Genomic DNA, 19,646 nt, shown 5'->3' on the forward strand with positions numbered 1-19,646 from the left:
TTGTGGGACCAGGAAAGCAGCCCCAGACTCCTGATGTGATGGTTGCAGAGTGGCACATTTCTGGGTCTGTGCCTGTGAGCCGGACACCAGGGGAGCCTTTTCCCGTCCCTAAATAAAAGGAATTTTTCTGTGGCCTTGAAGGCTCAGTTCAGACAGTAAATGGGCCAGAGTCTGAGTTGAATGAGAAGCTGAGAAAGAACAGAAAGAGTAATGCTACACAAACTATATTTTCATTCTGACCTGAAAACCTTTAACTATTGTTAAGTACTGTAACTATTGTAAGGTTAATCTATAGAAATAAAACATGGAAAAGAAATTAAGATGATACCTTTTTTATTGGACATAATACATTACTTGATTAGCTTTCAAAGGTTGCCCTTCTTCGTCAGATCAGAAATAAGCAAATGTTGGTAGATGACAGTATATATAAGTGAAACATCAAAGCATTTCAGTGACAGTCTAACAGGATGGGGGTGTATAGGTGAGAGACAGGAAGAGTCGGATGGATGAGGGACAGGGAGATATGCATGGAGACAGGAGGGTGACAAAGCATTGTAACATTGTAAGTAGCATCCTATGCCATAATCTGTACAGTTATTTGAATATTTTTACTGCTGTAATTTTCTGTTGCCTATGTCTGGCTTATTCTTGCTGTAAACAGCAGTAAATAATAAATATTAAAATAAATAAATAATCTGTACGTCACCACTGAATGTCAACCTTTGGAAACACCAGTCCACCTTGTGAATAACATAGTAAGAACATATGAACATAAGAGCTGCCATATTGGTTCAGACCCAGGGTCCCCCTAGTCCTGTTTCCACCAGTGGCCAGTCTAGGTCACAAGTACCTGAAAGAATTCCAAAAAGTAGCAAGACTCCATACTAATTGACCCCACATATAACATAGTAACATAGTAGATGATGTATGGTCCATCCAGTCTGCCCAACAAGATAAACTCATTGTACATGGTATGTGATACTTTATACCTGAGTTTGATTTGTCCTTGCCTTTCTCAGGGCACAGACCGTAGAAGTCTGCCCAGTACTGTTCTTGTACTAAGTTCTGAAGCTAACATCGAAGCCCCTTAAAATTTACACTCCAGCCCATCCCTATCTATTCAGTCACGATCAGGGCATAGACCGTAGAAGTCTGCCCAGCTCCCGCTTTATTTCCAGTTACCAGCGTCGCCACCCAATCTCCGCTAAGATTCCACGGAACCATTCCTAAACAGGATTCCTTTGTGTTTATCCCACGCATGTTTGAATTCCATTACCGTTTTCATCTCCATCACCTCCCACAGGGAGGGCATTCCACGTATCCACCACCCTCTCCGTGAAAAAATACTTCCTGACATTAGCCCTGAGTCTGCCCCCCTTCAACCTCAATTCATGTCCTCTAGTTCTACCGCCTTCCCGTCTCCGGAAAAGGTTCGTTTGCGGATTAATACCTTTCAAATATTTGAACGTCTGTATCATATCACCCCTGTTTCTCCTTTCCTCCAAGGTATACATGTTCAGGTCAGCAAGTCTCTCCTCGTACGGTTTGCAATGCAAATCCCATACCATTTTCGTAGCTTTTCTTTGCACCACTTCCAGTCTTTTTACATCTTTAGCAAGATACAGCCTCCAAAACTGAACACAATACTCCAAGTGGGGCCTGGAGTATTGTGTATAAGCAGCGGCTTTTCCCAGGTCTAGCAGGAATTTTTCCAAACTTTTTTTAAACACAGTTATCCTAACTGCTTTTACCACTTGTTCCAGCAGTGAGTTCCAGAGCTTAACTATATGTTAAGGGGAAAAATATTTTCTCTTATTTATTTTAAATGTCCTACTATATAATGTGAGCCCGGGTTGGCATGTTTGAAAACCAGGCACGCAAATTAATCTATTGTCGGGACCTTGGCTGGGACTGGAATAATCCAGAAGGCCAAATAAGCAGTTCAGACTTTTAGAAAATTCCACTTAATAACTCAGTTGACTCTCTAGTATGTTGTTCTGAACCAAAGATTTTACTTAAATAATTCAAGTCAATTATAACACCATATGTAAATTCAAATGTGGCAGAGTCAGATAACAACCCGAAACTGTACCCAAACATATGTACATATGTTCTTGCTATTTTTCTTATTTCTGTGCGTTGTTGAATGATCCTTTTCTTTTTCTATTAAATTGTTGTTTTAGACTGTAAACCGCCTGGATCTACGAATTAGTGGAGGCAGTATTGCAAATCTTAATAAATTATAAACTAACCACATTGTTAAGGCTTGGAGTAAAGGTTCTCCATAGCTGATTAAAGGTCAGATGCTGGAAGGTGTAAAACCTAAGACATGGTCTCAGAGTAGGATTCCTCTGTCACCAGAACCTAGACACTCCTTTTATTCTACCAGTTTCTTCTACTACTACTAGTTATCATTTCTATAGCGCTACTAGACGTACACAGCGCTGTACACCGGAAATAAAGAGACAGTCCCTGTTCGACAGAGCTTACAATCTAATTAGGACAGACAAACAGGACAAATAAGGGGAAAGCACAAAGAGTAGCAAAATTATGGATTCCCAAAGAGTAGCAAGATTCCGAAATCCCAAAAAGTAGCAAGATTCTGGAATCCCAAAGAGTAGCAAGATTCCGAAATCCCAAAGACTATTACTACTTATCATTTCTATAGCACTACTAGAGACGTTCACAGCACTGTACACTGGACATGAAGAGAGAGTCATTGCTCGACAGAGCTTACAATCTAATTAGGACAGACAAACAGGACAAATAAGAGATAAAGACAAACAGGTTGTTACACCCAAAAGGGATGGATGTGGACAGGAGGAGCTGTAAATATGTACATACGATAGGATTTATAAATTGAACTCGAGAAGATACACCATATACCTGAGTTTGGCTCTGGTTTGTTTGCATCTGATATCAAGTTGGATTCAACAGTAAGTATTGGAGTTTGCACAGTGTGTCCTCTGCAGTTATCGCACAGAAATGTTCCTTATTACCCAGATGCGCTTAACACTTTCTCCTGAAAAATCGGTGGCAAAAAATATTTCCATATAGGCGTATTCTGTAAACCGCGCCTAAATCTGAATACGCCTTGCGGGCATGCCTGCATCTAACTCTATCAATCAACAAAAAAGTCAATCCCGATGATGTGAAAACTTGGCGACACTCACATAACAACAGTAGCAGAAAACTGATGGCTGATGAACCAATGAATCAAATAATGAACAAATGATTTTTAATTTATTTAAAATATTTAAAGTTTTAATTTTTGTAAGGGGTAAGGAGAGTTCAGTACAGAGCAGTACTTCAGTGAGTCGCACGTCCCAAAAGCGGCTCACATGAAAAGCTCTATACATCATGGGGCACTCCTTAACTCCCCCCCCCCCCCCCCCCAATATTTCAATTTAGTGAATCAGTGCAAGTGAAAAATGAAAACACTACCAAATACAACTAATAAAGAATTCTACTACTGTTCTGGTGTCGCCCAAAAAGTTAAACATTTTAAATAAATTAAAAATCACTTGTTAATTATTTGATACATTGGTTCATCAGCCATCAGTTTTTTTTTCACATCATCAGGATTGACTTTGTTGTTGATTCATTTTTTTGTCTCTATCTTGGGGGGGTTTGTATTGTTATTGCACCTAACTCTAGGCACATCCATTAAATACCAATGCCTAAGGCGCAGAGCAGGTAGATGTTATAATGCTGTGCGTAGATTTTTGGAACACCCATGGCCCGCCCATTCCACAAGCCCCCTTTTTGGTACTGTAAGGACCACACTCATTCTCCTCCCATAACTCACCGAGTTCAGATCCCCCAAGCGCAGCATGTAATTTACACACAAATTAGTTATTTATGGGGATTTATTAACTGCCTTTATGAAGAGCTGCACTCACTTTAGTAAAAGGGACTTGAGCGCTGTGGTTTCGGTGCAAGAGAACACAGCAAAGAAAGGGGAGGAAGGGGCTGCTGATATATCAGTAGAAACAGGAGGGATATTAGTACCGAAACATCTCCATTGGATTTAGTATTATTTTTATTAAAACAACTCCAAACCATAATAGACAAACACAATTCTTTTTCAATATGGCAAGATTTCTGCTAAATGGAGATCAATCCTTATTCCCTTGTTTATGGAAATAACTTTAATAAATCCAGCGCTGGCTGAAGATATTTTTATACAGTGATCCGTGCCCTGTCCTGCATAGGATCATATTTCTAGAAGCTTCTGATCACATTAACATATTTTCTATTTTATTTACTTTCTATGGATTATAAACCAAATGCACAATTCCTCTGACTGGGATCCTTCCTTTCAAATAAACATTTTTCTTGCATTTAATGAAAACAAAGCTTCTGTAAGCTCATGTTTATAAAAACAACCTATATTTAACATCAAATCCACAAATTAGTGGAAGATATCCCTTGAGGCTGAACCTTTCAGGAGCAGCATCTTTTAAAGATCATACGGTGTCCGCAGAGCTGCTGGATACTTGCTCACATCAGAGCTCAGGTCAACATTAGCAGAAGATTTTCGTGGTCCCTCTGTAATATGATTTGTGTCCATTGAAGAGTCTTCCTGTGTCTACTTTGAAGTTCCTTGGTTAACACATAATCTTTTTTGCCTGTAACGCAAAGATTCAGAAGGTTGGGGTTCACCGCGACCTACCACGACAATAAACTAACCAGAGTGATAGGTCAAGAAGGGCATCTGTTTCTTATGTTGAGAGATGGGAGCTCATCCCTTTCTGGTTTTTTTTAATGGTTCTAGGTCAGTTCCCACCTACCACTTCCCACTGAACCAATTCCCACCACGCCAGGGAGGACAATTCCCACCCATAACACAAAAAATATAAAATGCACAAGGCAAGTAATCTCCCTCCCTTTTCTCTTCCAGATCATTTGGGGGGGGGGCAGTACCCCCTGACTCCCCCCCCCCCCCACATTATCTTTTACACATCCCTTTCCCCTTCCAGACATGCAGTTTGGGGGGGCAATGCCGCCTACACCCCCCCAAACTAGGTTTCAACCTAATTCATGTTTAATCTGGGATCTAAATGTCATAAATAAGTAAATACATAAATATATAAATGCAAAATTAGGGGACTTGGAGTGGTTTGGGAAATTTCTATCTAGCAGGACTTATTGAGGGGCATTTTCAATATGATGTCTAAATCCAGTTTTGGATGTTTTGGACTTAGGCGTGCTCATAGATTCGACCATGTTTCCCCTCTTCTGGCCCATCATCACTGGCTGCCAGTTGCCTTCTTTGTACTGTTCAATTTTCTTACCTTGGTCCACAAAGTACTTTACACTAGAATTCCATCTTACCTCTCTGCCAAACTGTACTGGCAGTAGGATATCAAAATCATCCTAAACTTTCGATAGCCATTCAGAGACAAGAGATTCAATTTTGTAACCAGAGGAATACCTGCACCGGTTTTAAGTAACAGATTTTTTGATATGTCTGAGCCAGAAGCTTGAGCTCCCATAGCAGCATCATTGTGAATAGGGTAGTGCAGAAACGAGTGCAGATTGATCCTGCCGCCTTCATTCCTGGGACCCCTGGGAAGAGTCAGGATTATGCAGTCAGGTTGGTTGGCTAGAAGGGAACTGATGTAGGGGTCGCCAATATGGAAGGGGGAGAGAGCATGTTGATTTTGGAGGGCACTGCTGCTGGAGGAGGGGGGGGGGCTAAAGCAAATGATGGGTTGGGGTACCACAATCCCTTGAGCCAGTCCTTCAGAAAGGACTTTGCTAAACTTCTCCATCAGCCTCTGGAATTTGAGAAACCATCAAGGACTGAGGTCCTTGGGAATTATAACACCGGTGAACAACATGAGTAAGAAACTGGAAAATAAGAAATTTATCCCACCTCATATATTTATTGATCAATGTGTTACAATACAATTACTTTGTTTTCTTGAGGTTCCCTGTGGTTTTCCCCATTAGGAATTTCTTGGTGTTCATCTCTGGTCTCATTAGGATGATGTAACATTTGGGGAAGAATATACAAGCCAACAACCCAGCACTGGAGGACAAAATTGCAAATATCTCCACGGCCACCGTGTATTTCCCTGTTGTACTTAGGTAAGCAGGGATGAAAGCGAGCCAAACGGCCCCAAATATAAGCATGCTAAAGGTGATGAACTTAGCTTCATTAAAGCTGTCAGGCAACTTTCTAGCTAAAAAAGCCACAATGAAGCTGACAGTAGCTAAAAGGCCCAGGTATCCCAGCATGCACCAGAACAAAGTCAATGACCCTTCATTGCATTCAATGATTATCTTCCCCATCTGGGACTTCATGTTCATTTGGGAAAATGGAGGGGCCACGATCAGCCAAGTGATACAGATGAGGACTTGGACCAGACTGCAAGAGAACACCAAAGAATTGGGTAATCGAGGCCCCAACCATGACCTCAGGTTGCTGTTAGGTTTAGCAGCCCTGAAGGCTACGACTACCATGATGGTCTTGGCCAATAGGCAGGAGATACAGATGGCAAATACAATGCCAAATGCGATCTGACGTACCATGCAGGTTAGGGTTGTGGGGTGGCCTATGAACACTAATGAAAACCCAAAGCACAGGATGAGAGCCAGTAGCAGGAGGTAGCTGAGGTCACGGTTGTTCGCTTTCACAACAGGGGTGTGGCGGTTCCGGATGAAGACAACAAGGATAATAGCTGGTACCAGGGCACCGAGCATGGAGATAACAGCCAGAGACATGCCCAAGGGATCTTGATAAGACAGGAACTTGATGGACTTTTTTCGGCATCCATCCCGGCTTGTGGTCGGCCATTGGTCATCAGGGCACTTCATGCACTCTGTAGCATCTGTAGGAAGAAGCGATTTCATGTATCAGAGAAAGTCATTTCATTAACAGAAATTAATAACAATAATTCTTATCATGTTTATAGTGCTACTAGAAGTACACAGTGCTGTATAGTGGAGATATTTATTCAGTACAGAATGTCTGTACCAAAAAAGATCTCACAAAGTGGTACCTGAGGAAATGGGAGATAAGTTCTTGCCCAAGGTCACAAGTAATAGTGGAAGAAATAGGATTTGAACTCTGGCTTCCACGGTTCTCAGCCTACTGCTCTAATCAAATAAATTCATAAGACAAAATCTTGTAAATTGGTAAACACGGATCAGAATAGTTGTTGCCTTTCTGGTCCCACGATAGGTAGAATATGTTCAAAGTTGGTCTAGCCATCTGAAATAAACTTCAACATGATGGCGCCAATTTTGAAAAACATTCTTTCAGTAATTGTGAATTTAATAACTTTCCATTAGGACAATCTACCTGGACAAGCAGCACTGAAAAGGGCTCTCCAAGGAATAGTTAAACTTTTCAAAATGAGTGTACACTATGTACGGGGGTGTGAGGGCTGACATGTGTCCTACATACATTGCTGGTTAAGGTGCCCCATTGAAGACCAACTCTCCTGGTCCATAAAATTATCTATGGTGAAGCCCCGGGATACATGGTCAACCTCATAGATCTACCAACCAGAAACACAGTCAGATCAACATGAACATACTTAAATCTCCACTACCCAAGCTGTAAAGGACTCAAATATAAATCAATTTATGCATCCAGCTTCTCCTACATAAGTACACAATTGTGGAATGCATTACCAAAAGTTATGAAAATGATGTACGATCATCTTAACTTCCGGAAATCACTAACATAGTAACATAGTAAATGATGGCAGAAAAAGACCTGCACGGTCCATCCAGTCTGCCCAACAAGATAAACTCATATAGAGCTGGTGGTTGGGCGGCGGGGATAGTGCTGGGCAGACTTATACGGTCTGTGCCCTGAAGAGGACAGTACAAATAAAAAAGTAGCACATATGAATTTATCTTCTTGGGCAGACTGGATGGACCATGCAGGTCTTTTTCTGCCGTCATCTACTATGTTACTAAATGTGCTACTTTTTGTGTATACCTTACCTTGATTTGTACCTGTCCTTTTCAGGGCACAGACCGTGTAAGTCTGCCCCGCATTATCCCCGCCTCCCACCACCGGCTCTGCCACCCAATCTCGGCTAAGCTCCTTAGGATCCATTCCTTCTGAACAGGATTCCTTTATGTTTATTACTACTACTACTACTATTTAGCAATTCTATAGCGCTACAAGGCATACGCAACGCTGCACAAACATAGAAGAAAGACAGTCCCTGCTCAAAGAGCTTACAATCTAATAGACAAAAAATAAATAAAGTAATCAAATCAATTAATGTGAACGGGAAGGAAGAGAGGAGGGTAGGTGGAGGCGAGTGGTTACGAGTCAAAAGCAATGTTAAAGAGGTGGGTTTTCAGTCTAGATTTAAAGGTGGCCAAGGATGGGGCAAGACGTAGGGGCTCAGGAAGTTTATTCCAGGCGTAGGGTGCGGCGAGACAGAAGGCGCGAAGTCTGGAGTTGGCAGTAGTGGAGAAGGGAACAGATAAGAAGGATTTATCCATGGAGCGGAGTGCACGGGAAGGGGTGTAAGGAAGGACGAGTGTGGAGAGATACTGGGGAGCAGCAGAGTGAGTACATTTATAGGTTAGTAGAAGAAGTTTGAACAGGATGCGAAAACGGATAGGGAGCCAGTGAAGGGTCTTGAGGAGAGGGGTAGTATGAGTAAAGCGACCCTGGCGGAAGATGAGACGGGCAGCAGAGTTTTGAACCGACTGGAGAGGGGAGAGGTGACTAAGTGGGAGGCCAGCAAGAAGCAGATTGCAGTAGTCTAAACGAGAGGTGACAAGGGTGTGGATGAGGGTTTTGGTAGAGTGCTCGGAAAGAAAGGGGCGGATTTTACGGATGTTGTAAAGAAAGAAACGACAGGTCTTGTTTATCCCATGCGTGTTTGAATTCTGTTACCGTTTTCATTTCCACCACCTCCCGCAGGAGGGCATTCCAAGCATCCACTACTCTCTCCCTGAAAAAATACTTCCTGACATTTTTCTTGAGTCTGCCCCCCTTCAATCTCATTTCATGTCCTCTCGTTCTACCGCCTTCGCACCTCCGGAAAAGGTTCGTTTGCGGATTTATACTTTTCAAATATTTGAACGTCTGTATCATATCACCCCTGTTTCTCCTTTCTTCCAGAGTATACATGTTCAGGTCATCAAGTCTCTCTTCATACGTCTTGTAACGCAAATCCTTTACCATTCTCGTAGCTTTTCTTTGCACCGCTTCAATTCTTTTTACATCCTTCGCAAGGTACGGCCTCCAAAACTGAACACAATACTCTAGGTGGGGCCTCACCAACGAAATCACTAAAGACCAACCTGCTCGAAAAGGCATACCCTACCGACCCAACTTAAGTGCCTGAACCCTGCAACACAACGTAACCAAAGCTCGTAATGAACACTATATAACTCTCCTTCTCTGCTATTCCCAATGTGTCTGTAACACATGAACCTTATTAGACTACATCACTTTCTATTTGTTTCTCTACCGGAGTTGACGAATGCCTTCACGGTACTATGTAAGCCACATTGAGCCTGCAAATAGGTGGGAAAATGTGGGATACAAATGTAACAAATAAATAAATATATTGAGTGCTAGAGTCTAGGGGTTCATAGATCCCTTCTTTAAGGTGTCTCGCTACAAATAAACACAACTCTTGATTCTGCAAATATGCGCGTATCTTGTACATACCACATATATGCAATGTGGATGCATAAGGGGCAGAACCCCGGTAGGACTCAAATTTACACGTGTACCCCCGGATTCTATATAGTGCGCCTAGGGATCCACGCCAAAATCCAGACGGATTCTATAATAACATGCGTAATATAACAGCTTAACAAGCTGATTAGCATTGATAACAGCACTAATTGGCAATAATTAAAATTTATGTGTACAAATCGCTAAGCGTATTCCGTAATGCAATGTGCCTAACTTCTAATGCGCACAGATAAAAAGGGGTGTGGTTATGAACGGGGAAATGGGCGATCTGAAATTTACATGCTTAGTTACAGGAATATGGCCCTCTGCGCCTAAATCTCCATGCCAGGATTTAAGCCATGTTTTCAGTGGTGTAAATGGAATACGCTTAGGTGAAAATGTTTTCCAGGCGGATTATTAGTCGCCATATATAGAATACCCCCATAATGTATAAAATATTGTAAGATACATGCTTATCTATGGCACCCCCAAAACCAAAATTCCATGATGTTTTATTTCTAGTGAGATACTTATTGGTAGACCTATTCCAGAGTACGGATTACAAAGCACATGTTATTCAAAATGTTTACCGGCATATTTTATAGAAATAGCCCCATAGAATATATTTACACCCTTTTCAAAGCATGTGTAAATTTGTGCGAGTGCATTTGTGTATTTTTGGGGTTGGTTCTGGTTGCCTATATGTTATAAAAACACATCAGTGGCCTGTGTCGATAGTCTTCATTAACTTTTAAGCTGGGGCCACTTTGGATTCTAATGAGTTGAAGGACAACTGCCAGATATAGAAACATGATGGCAGATAAAGGCCGTCCAGCTTATTTTCGAACGAGAAGGCCAGCGATCTTCCGACACAAATCGGGAGATGGCCAGCCATCTCCAAGCCGGCAAAATCGGTATAATCGAAAGCAGATTTTCGCCGGCTTTAACTGCTTTCCATCGCAGGGCCGGCCAAACTTCAAGGGGGTGTTTCGGCAGGGTATGGAAGGTGGGACGGGGGCGTGGTTACGGCCGATAATGGAAAATAGAAGGCCGGCTCTGACGAGCACTTCGCCGGCTTCACTTGGTCCGTTTAGTTTTAGGACCAAGCCTCAAAAAAGTGCCCCAACTGAGTAGATGACCACCAGAGGGAATCGGGGATCACCTCTCCCCTTACTCCCCCAGTGGTCACCAACCCCCTCCCATTCAAAAAAAAAATTAAAAATCATTTTTTTGCCAGCCTCTATGTCAGCCTCAAAGGTCATACCCAGCTCCATGACAGCAGTATGCAAGTCCCTGGAGCAGTTTCTGGTGGGTAAAGTGCACTTCAGGCAGGTGGACCCAGGCCCATCCCCCTTACCTATTACACTTGTGGTGGTAAATGGGAGCCCTCCAAACCTACTACTACTACTTATCACTTCTATAGCGCTACAAGGCATACGCAGCACTGTACACCATACATGAAAAGACAGTCCCTGCTCAAACCCCCCCCAAAACCCACTGTAGGTGCCCCCCTTCACCCCTTAGGGCTATGATAGTGTTGTACAGTTGTGGGTAGTGGGTTTTGGGGGGTATTTGGGGGGCTCAACACACAAGGTAAGGGAGGTATGCACCTGGGAGCAATTTTTGAAGTCCACTGCAGTGCCCCCCTAGGGTGCCTGCTTGGTTTCCTGGCATGTGAGGGGGACCAGTGCACTACAAATACTGGCTCCTCCCATGACCAAATGCCTTGGATTTGGCCAGGTTTGAGATGGCCGGCATCGGTTTCCATTATCAGCGAAAACCGATGCTGGCCATCTCAAACCCAGCCATCTCTGACATTTGGCCGGCCCCAACCGTATTATGGAAACGAAAGATGGCTGGCCATCTTTTTCGATAATATAGTTCGGGACCGCTGTTTGTGGCGCCGGCCATATAGATGGCCGCCACCATTCGTTTATGCCCCTCCATATGACCCATCCACTCTGCCCATCCTCTGTAACTCCTAATTCTTCCTAAGCGATCCCACATGTTTATCCCATACCTTTTTAAATTCTGGAACAGTCCTCGACTCCACCACCTCCACCGGGACACCATTCCACACCACCACCCTTTCTGTGAAATAATACTTCCTTAGGTTACTCCTAAGCCTATTCCCTCTTAACTTTGTCGTATGCCCCCTCATTCTAGAGCTCTCCATTTGAAAAAGGCTGTCTTCCTGTACATAAATGCCCTTGAGATATTTAATCGTTTCTATCATGTCTCCTCTCCTTCCAGCGTATACATGTTGAGGTTCATAAGCCTGTCCCTATAATTTTTGCATTCAAGAGCGTTTACTAATTTCGTAGCCGCCCTCTGGACCGACTCCATCCTGTTATATGTTCTCGGGTTCATGACTTTGCTGACCAGTTTGTGTCAATGACATCCATCCCCACCAGCCCACCTTCAGACTTCATTGGGGGGTATCCTCAAGGTTGTGATCATTCTCTTTTGTCTATTGAGAAATAACTTGTCCCTCAAGCATTCCACTCTTCCCCCCTTCTGTCTTGTACCTGGGAAGAGAAGCGGAACAGCAAAAAAAAACCCAGAAAGTCAATGGTGCTCATTTTCAAAGCACATAGACTTAAAAGTTCCATAGTAACCTATGGAACTTTGTAAGTCTAAGCGCTTTGAAAATGAGCCTCAATAGGGATCACCTCAGAGGTCTCTGGGGACCGCCAATAGCCCCTAGGCCTTGCATTGAATAACACTGGCCTATGTTCAAATATGCACCTTTTGCCAACATTGACATGGGGCAACCATAAAACATCAATAAATACCTCAAATCAATACCCTGAAATTTCAGAATGTAAGAAAATAAGCAATGAACTCCTACCCTGTGGAATACCAACCCCTTCCTTGTCCTGAAAGTGCTCCTTACAGAGTAGAAGGCATATAGCACTCACCCGTTTGATTGCTAAACTCTTCTTCGGAGCAGGGGATGCACTCAAAGCAGCAGACAGGTCGCCCATTCAGAATGGCCTTCCGGTAGCCAGGCTTACAGCTCTCACTGCAGGTAGAGACAGGAGCCTTAAAAGAGAGAAGCAGGGCAAGCAGCAAAGGTACCTTTTACTGACCCGATAAGAGACACTCCATATTTTACTTGTAAAAGTGGCCTGAAATGCGACCTTTGATTCTCAGCTCAGTGTCTCAGCTTTTCTTTCACTCACTGTCAAGTCATAAGAATTCTTATCTGTATTCAATTACCCTGGAACGTAGGAGAAGGAGAAAGTTTGACGGTTATTACTGCTGGTGTAGATGACAGGAGTTGAGAAATTATAGGAGGTGGGGGGGGGGGGGTGTTGGGGGCTGCACCTGCCTGACCACTATTAGAACCTATCGTAAAGATTTCAGAAGAATTTCAGAGGAAACTGCTCAATTCAGATCTCCAATGTCCCCAGCTTGGATGTGTTTATTCCTAGATCTGCACTTATAATCAAGCGTTTCGTGACTTTCGGCAACATTTGTATCCCCACATACTCATAAAAATTCAACCCATTCCAGATTTCAAATGAAACCTGAATCAGATTTAAAATGATGTGAATCTGACTTAACCAACTCTCCATTCAAGTCAAATAGTCGTAAATCCGAAACTGGATTCCAACCAGGTTAAGTCAGAGAAGGTTCCTCTCATTTGAGCATTGGTTCAATTCTGTACAAAAACACGGAGGAAGAGGGTTGTCATCTAACCTGCGTATACCCTTCACTCCACACGATGGCGCTGTTGTTGACCTTGATATCCTGGCCTTTGGCTGCTCCGGAGTCATAGTGGCCAATGTTTACATAGGAGAAAGAACCATTCGAAAGCAAGTGCCAGTTCAGAATGTCATATGAAGCTGGAGGGTTGCCATTAAGGTCAAAGAAAATCTCCCGGCCCATGGTGTTCTGGAAACGCACTTTTCGTATGTAATGCAGAAGCTATAATCGAGAAAAGAAGACATATTTGGTTTGGGGTTAGAATGCCAGTATCTCTGTCCCTTATCTTTGAAAATCATTTTCAAAATTCAGAAGTCCATTTTGCAAGGCTTGTATGGCATTTGCATGAGTGGGTTTATGCATGAAAGTGGCCCCATGCATCTACAGTAAATAGCAATCAACCATCAGAACATAAGAGTAGCCATACTGGGTCAGACCAATGGTCCATCTTGCCCAGTATCCTGTTTTCCAAATAGTGGCCAAGCCAGGTCACAAGTACCTGACAGAAATCCAAATCGTGGCAACACTCCATACTACAAATCAAGGGCATAGCCAGACAACAGATTTTGGGTGGGCCTAGGCAAGAAGTGGGTGGGCACCAAGTGTTCTCCCCCCCCCCCCCCCCCCCCCCACCACCACCAACCACCACCAAAATAATATCTCAACTGACGGGAAAGCTGCAGCAGGCATGTGCTGAAAAATTAGCATGCTCAGGTGCTGGTATCATGGAGAGTAGCACTTTTGTTACCATCAGGGGGTAAGTCTTCAGCTGGCCAAGCTTGGGATCCCGACCAGCTACCGCTAAACATGTGCTACTGTTGGGTGGGCCTGAGCCCTAAATGAGTGGGCCCCGGCCCACCCAGGCCCACCTGTGGCTACGCCACTGCTACAAATCCCAGGGCAAGCAGTTGCTTCCCTTGTCTGCCTCAATAGCAGACTATGGACTTTTCCTTCAGGAATTTGTCCAAACCTTTTTTAAACCCAGATACACTAACCGCTGTTACCACCTCCTCTGGCACATTTCAGCAGCATGCCCTACATAGAATCCAGGGGTATAAAAGTGCACTTGTCCATCATGAGTCCGCCCTGATCCTGCATACTGTAAAATATGCATTGGCTTGCACTTTGTGTACTTTTAAGAGTGACCTAATATTGAAGAGCCCATTTGCACATGCAAATCATTATTTTATGCACATAAATAATTTCTGAACTTACATAAGAACATAAATGTTGCTATACTGAGATAGACCAAAGGTCCATCAAGCCCAGTATCCTGTTTCCAGCCGTGGCCAATCCAGGTCAAAAGTACCTAGTAAGATTTTATGCTGCTTATCCTAGAACTAAGCAGTGGATTTTCCAAAGTCCATCTTAATAATAGCTTATGAACTTTTCTTTGAGGAAAGTATCCAAACCTTTTATAAACCCTGCTAAGCTAACTGCTTTTAACACATTCTCGGGCAACGAATTCCAGAGTTTAATTACATGTTGAGTGACGAAAGAAATATTTTTTCCAGTTTATTTTAAATTTACTACTTAGAAGCTTCATTGCGTGCCCCTTAGTCCTAATATTTTTGGAAATAGTAAAACAAGCGATTCACATCTACCCGTTCCGCTCCACTCAGTATTTTATAGACCTCTATCATATCATCCCTCAGCCGTCTCTTCTCCAAGCTGCTTTAGCCTTTCCTGTTAGGGAAGTCGTCTCATTCCCTTTGTCATTTTCGTCGCCCTTCTGTGTACCCTCTTAAAGAGTAACTCTATTGGGGACACCCACAGTTAGGTGACCAATAAGCTGGCATGAAGCAAGTATTCTATAAAAGCATATTTGTATACCTAATCTGTTGTAGAACACTAGTGTAAGGACACAGTAATGTGCCTAACTTTAGGCGTGACCACTTATGTCATTTCTACGTCTGGTGTAAATGGTTGCACCTACATGCTGCAGCTGCTCGTGCAGATGGGGGTTATTCTATAAAGCGTGTGCAAAAATAGTGGGAATTCCCATTACTTGCCCATTCCCTTCCTACGGGAACTCCCCCTTTACAGTTATTCACGAGGCGTCCAGTTACAGAATAGCGCTTAAGTGCATTTATACGTGTATGCGCCATTTTACCTCTATTTTGGCACTCAACTACCATTATCTTCCATTTATGCGCCTACAGTTTGGCATCTTATCGGAGCCATATTATCTTCCATTTACACGCCTACGGTTTGGCATCTTATAGACGCCATATTATCTTCTATTTATACACCTACGGTTCGGCATCTTATAGACGACATATTATCTTCCATTTACACGCCTACAGTTTGGCATCTTATAGACGCCATATTATCTTCCATTTACAAGCCTACAGTTCGGCATCTTATAGACGCCATATTATCTTCCATTTACATGCCTACAGTTCGGCATCTTATAGGCCCTATATAATCTTCCATTTACGCACCTACGGTTCGGCATCTTATAGGCCCCGTATTATCTTCCATTTGCACGCCTACGGTTCGGCATCTTATAGGCTCCATATTATCTTCCATTTACAGTTCGGCATCTAATAGGCCCCATATTATCTTCCATTTACAGTTCGGCATCTAATAGGCCCCATATTATCTTCCATTTACACACCTACAGTTCGACGTCTTATAGGCACCTAACCTATGGTGTACTATATAGAATTAACCCTTTAGGGTGTCATTGTAATGTAGTGAACAGTACAAGCCATGCTTACTCAAACAACCTGAAACAAATATTGCCACATACCTGCCAAGGTGCAAAGTGTTCAATGTTCGCACAGGAGCCATTGAAGAAAGGTCCTTTTCCAGGTTCACAGGACTGTATAGCATGCAGGGCGTGAGTCACCACATAGACAGCGTTGTAAGCATTGTACACAAACCTTAGGTTTGCCATATCAAAGAAGCGAATGTCAAGGGTCCTCAAGTTTTCCTTCCCTGTGCAGAGTTTCCCTTCTTGACCAGTGGCTTGGTCTGTGTTGGAGTCATTCCAACTGCATCCAAAGGCTTTTTCCCAAAACTGTCCAATAAATATGTCATCTGTACTTCTGGAAGGATGAAGTTCATAGAGATACTCTTTGAACCTTGGAATGTTGCCTGTAGGAACTGACAACGCAATGGTTCCTTTAAGAGTTTTTAAGAACTCCTTTTTGTCAAATAGCGGATATTCACCCCAGCCATCTGTAGCTATCCAAACTTTCCCAGATATGTCACCCTTCACGATCGCCAGCATCGCCGGAAAGAGGTTGTTAGCAGTGGAAAAGACCACGATGACCCTGGCAGTCGTCTTTTCCACAACTTCCACAATGCGCTGCATCTTCTCTTGGGAGTAAAACAGGGGGATGGTTTCATAGAAAGCTACACAGACCCCGGCCTTAATGAGTTCCTCTTTCAACATCTGACTCCCTATCAGTCCGTAGTCATTGTTCTCAGCGAGGATTCCAACCCAAGTCCACCCAAAGAAGGCGATCAAGCGGGCAATGCCCAGAGACTGGAACTCATCACTCGGAGTCGTACGGAGGAAAGAGGGAAATTGACTCTTATCGCTAAGAGCAGCTACAGAAGAGGCATAACTGACCTGGAAGAAGGAAGAGGGTTGTCATCTAACCTGCGTATACCCTTCACTCCACACGATGCCGCTGGTGCTAACCATGGAGTCTTGGCCTCTGGCTGCTCCGCAGTCATAGTGGCCAATGTTTACATAGGAGAAAGAACCACTCAAACCCATTAGATTGATTAATATTTTTTTTACACTTGATACATATTGATGAGTAGGGATGAGCAACCAGAAAAGTGTCATTTCTTGTTGTTTCCCATGTCATTTATGTTCAAAAGTTATAGACCGCACAATCTAAAAGCCTTGGCGGTTTACACTAAAAACATACAAGTATAAATTTTGTTCTGTTCAGGTTTTTCTGGCCAGTTTGTCAGTTTCTGAAGAGTGGTACAGTTTTCTGAGGGGCCCTTTTACTAAGCCGCGTAAGCATCTACACGCTCCCAACGCACGCCAAAATGGAGTTACCGCCCGACTACCGCGTGGCTCTTGCTGTAACTTCATTTTTGGCGTGCGTCTGAAAAATATTTGTTTATTTTCGGGTGCGCGCCAAGTGGCATTTGACGTGCGTAGTCATTACCGCCCGGATTCTTTACCACTAGGTCAATGGCTGGCAGTAAGTTCAAAATATACAAAACTCTAGTGAAAAAATCTTTTTAAAAAAAAGTGCTGGTTTATGGAGAAAAAACCCTCAGCACTGAAATAACAGCTTATTTATGAATCAATAGCATTTTAAACTCTCAGCACTTCCTTTTGAAATTCTCAGCACCACGTTGCAGCACTCCGTTCCTGAAGAAGCCTTGTTTCCGGGGTGAAACGGTGGCCCCCGTTGAACACTAAGACAGGAGTGCTTCATTAAACGATGTCAAGCTAAGTGCTCATCTTTTTGATGCTATTGATTCATAAATAAGCTGTTATTTCAGTGCTACAGTGCTCAAGAGCAGAAATAACCTAGAACAAAGAATTTAGAGCTGAAAATATGCTCAGTTGTTTTGTGGAGTTTTTTATGTCCAATGATAGAATCCTGGCGTGTGTTACCAATACAAAATAGTAACCTCGCTTAAAACCTGCGGCTGTTTGCCTATGGTTTCTGAGGGCTTTTTCTCCATAAACCAGCACTTTTCTTAAAAAGATTTTTTCACTAGAGTTTTGTATATTTTGGTATTACACTACTAGCTTCAACTCTAGTTTATACTGCATTCACGTTGTCATTTGCTGGCAGTAAGTTCTCAGGCCCAAAATGGACGCGTGATAATTTTGATTTTGCCGTACATCCATTTTCAGCAAAAAAAAAATACACGCTAAAAACTGGATCGTTGCGTGCCCAAAACCCGCACCTATGCTACCGCAAGCCATTTTTCAGTGCGCCTTTGTAAAAGGACCCCCAAGTTTGTACAAGCTCACTGCCCATGTGCAATGGTTCACACGTGCATGGTGGTTCCTCTTATCGAGAAGGAGTTTGCTGTCTTTCTGAAACAGGACACCTTCTTTCCACATAGGTCTAGATTCAGTAAATGGTGCTCAACGGCACCGAAAAAAAATCCACTTGAAGCGCTAAATGGCGCTTTGAGTTGGGCAACATTGGCAGAATTACTCTTGGAGCTGATTTCCGCTGCAAACTTTGGGTGCGAGGATTTACACCAACTGAAACCTGGAGTAAATTTATAGAACTAGGAGATAGTATGCACAATTTCCAAAGAAAGAAATGCACTATTATTGGTGAATTGCAAATCACGAAATGCCACATTTTTTCTGTTCCTTTTCAATTGGTAACAACATTCAACAACATAGGATATCTTGTTAACATTTCCTTTGCCACCGAAAATGACAGCCCATCCTTATTTATGAATTTCAACACACACATTTGTTTTTTTTTCCTTTTCTATACGAGTATCTCTAGACACCCTACAAAATTTCAAGCCCTCACAGTTTTCCTTGAATCTAATTGTTCTTTCTTTTTACCCCCATCTAACCTTCTCTTTGTTAACAAGAAGAAATAATGAGCAAAAAACACTTTCCTACAGCACTTCTTCAACCTGACTTTAGAAGGATGTCAAGCAATGCGTTGACATGACCTATGCTAAGCCGTCAGCTAAGCAAACATTAATAAAATGATGTTATAGAAATGAGGGGTGGGAGAGCTACATCTGGAAAGCTGTGTGTGCTAAAACTCTTGGTTCGGGAAATAAAGTTAGCTAACTTGGAGTTAGTGGCAGTCATGAAGATGTGGTTCACAGAGAACCCTGACTGGGATATACTGGGCTATAATTTATTGAGGAAGGACAGCTTTGGAAGATAGGAGGAGTGGCGTTATATGTTGGTAAGGAAGAGGCATTGTGGATTCATCTGGTGAGGCCATATTGGACCTAGTGCTTATGAATGAGGAAAGACTTTCTGATGTCATAGTAGGTAGATATCGGGGATCCAGAGATCACCGGAGGGTGCAATTCAGTATCAACGCACAGGCTATGATGCTTCATGCTAAACTGAAGATCTTAGACTTCTGAAAAACTAATTTTGTCAAGATGAGGGAATACCTTGAGGAGTCATAAGCTGGTTGGTGAGATCCTGGAGAAGTAGGGAAGACTAAAAGGAGAAATTGAAACAATAATGAACCTCTTGGTAAGGAAAGAAATTAAAAGCAGGAAGAAAAAGAGGCCATTATGATTCTTGAAATAAGTATTTAAGAAGCGAAGTGGAAAAGAT

At 42.8% G+C, this 19,646-nt stretch overlaps 1 protein-coding gene across 3 annotated transcripts in view; it reads right to left on the minus strand.

The window, feature by feature from the left end:
* Positions 1-5,882: 5,882 nt before the first annotated feature.
* Positions 5,883-19,646, minus strand: part of LOC115466451 (extracellular calcium-sensing receptor-like) — an 83,952-nt gene continuing 70,188 nt past the window's right edge. For all 3 annotated transcript variants that reach the window (XM_030197674.1, XM_030197673.1, XM_030197672.1), the window contains 4 exons: positions 16,137-16,964; positions 13,376-13,603; positions 12,592-12,715; positions 5,883-6,839 (listed from right to left, as the gene is read on the minus strand). In XM_030197674.1, coding sequence (XP_030053534.1) covers positions 5,917-6,839; positions 12,592-12,715; positions 13,376-13,603; positions 16,137-16,964 — 2,103 coding nt within the window. In that variant the 3' untranslated portion in view covers positions 5,883-5,916. The remainder of the gene's footprint in view (positions 6,840-12,591; positions 12,716-13,375; positions 13,604-16,136; positions 16,965-19,646) is intronic.

Source organism: Microcaecilia unicolor, chromosome 3 (assembly GCF_901765095.1).
Source record: "Microcaecilia unicolor chromosome 3, aMicUni1.1, whole genome shotgun sequence".
NCBI lineage: Eukaryota > Metazoa > Chordata > Amphibia > Gymnophiona > Siphonopidae > Microcaecilia > Microcaecilia unicolor.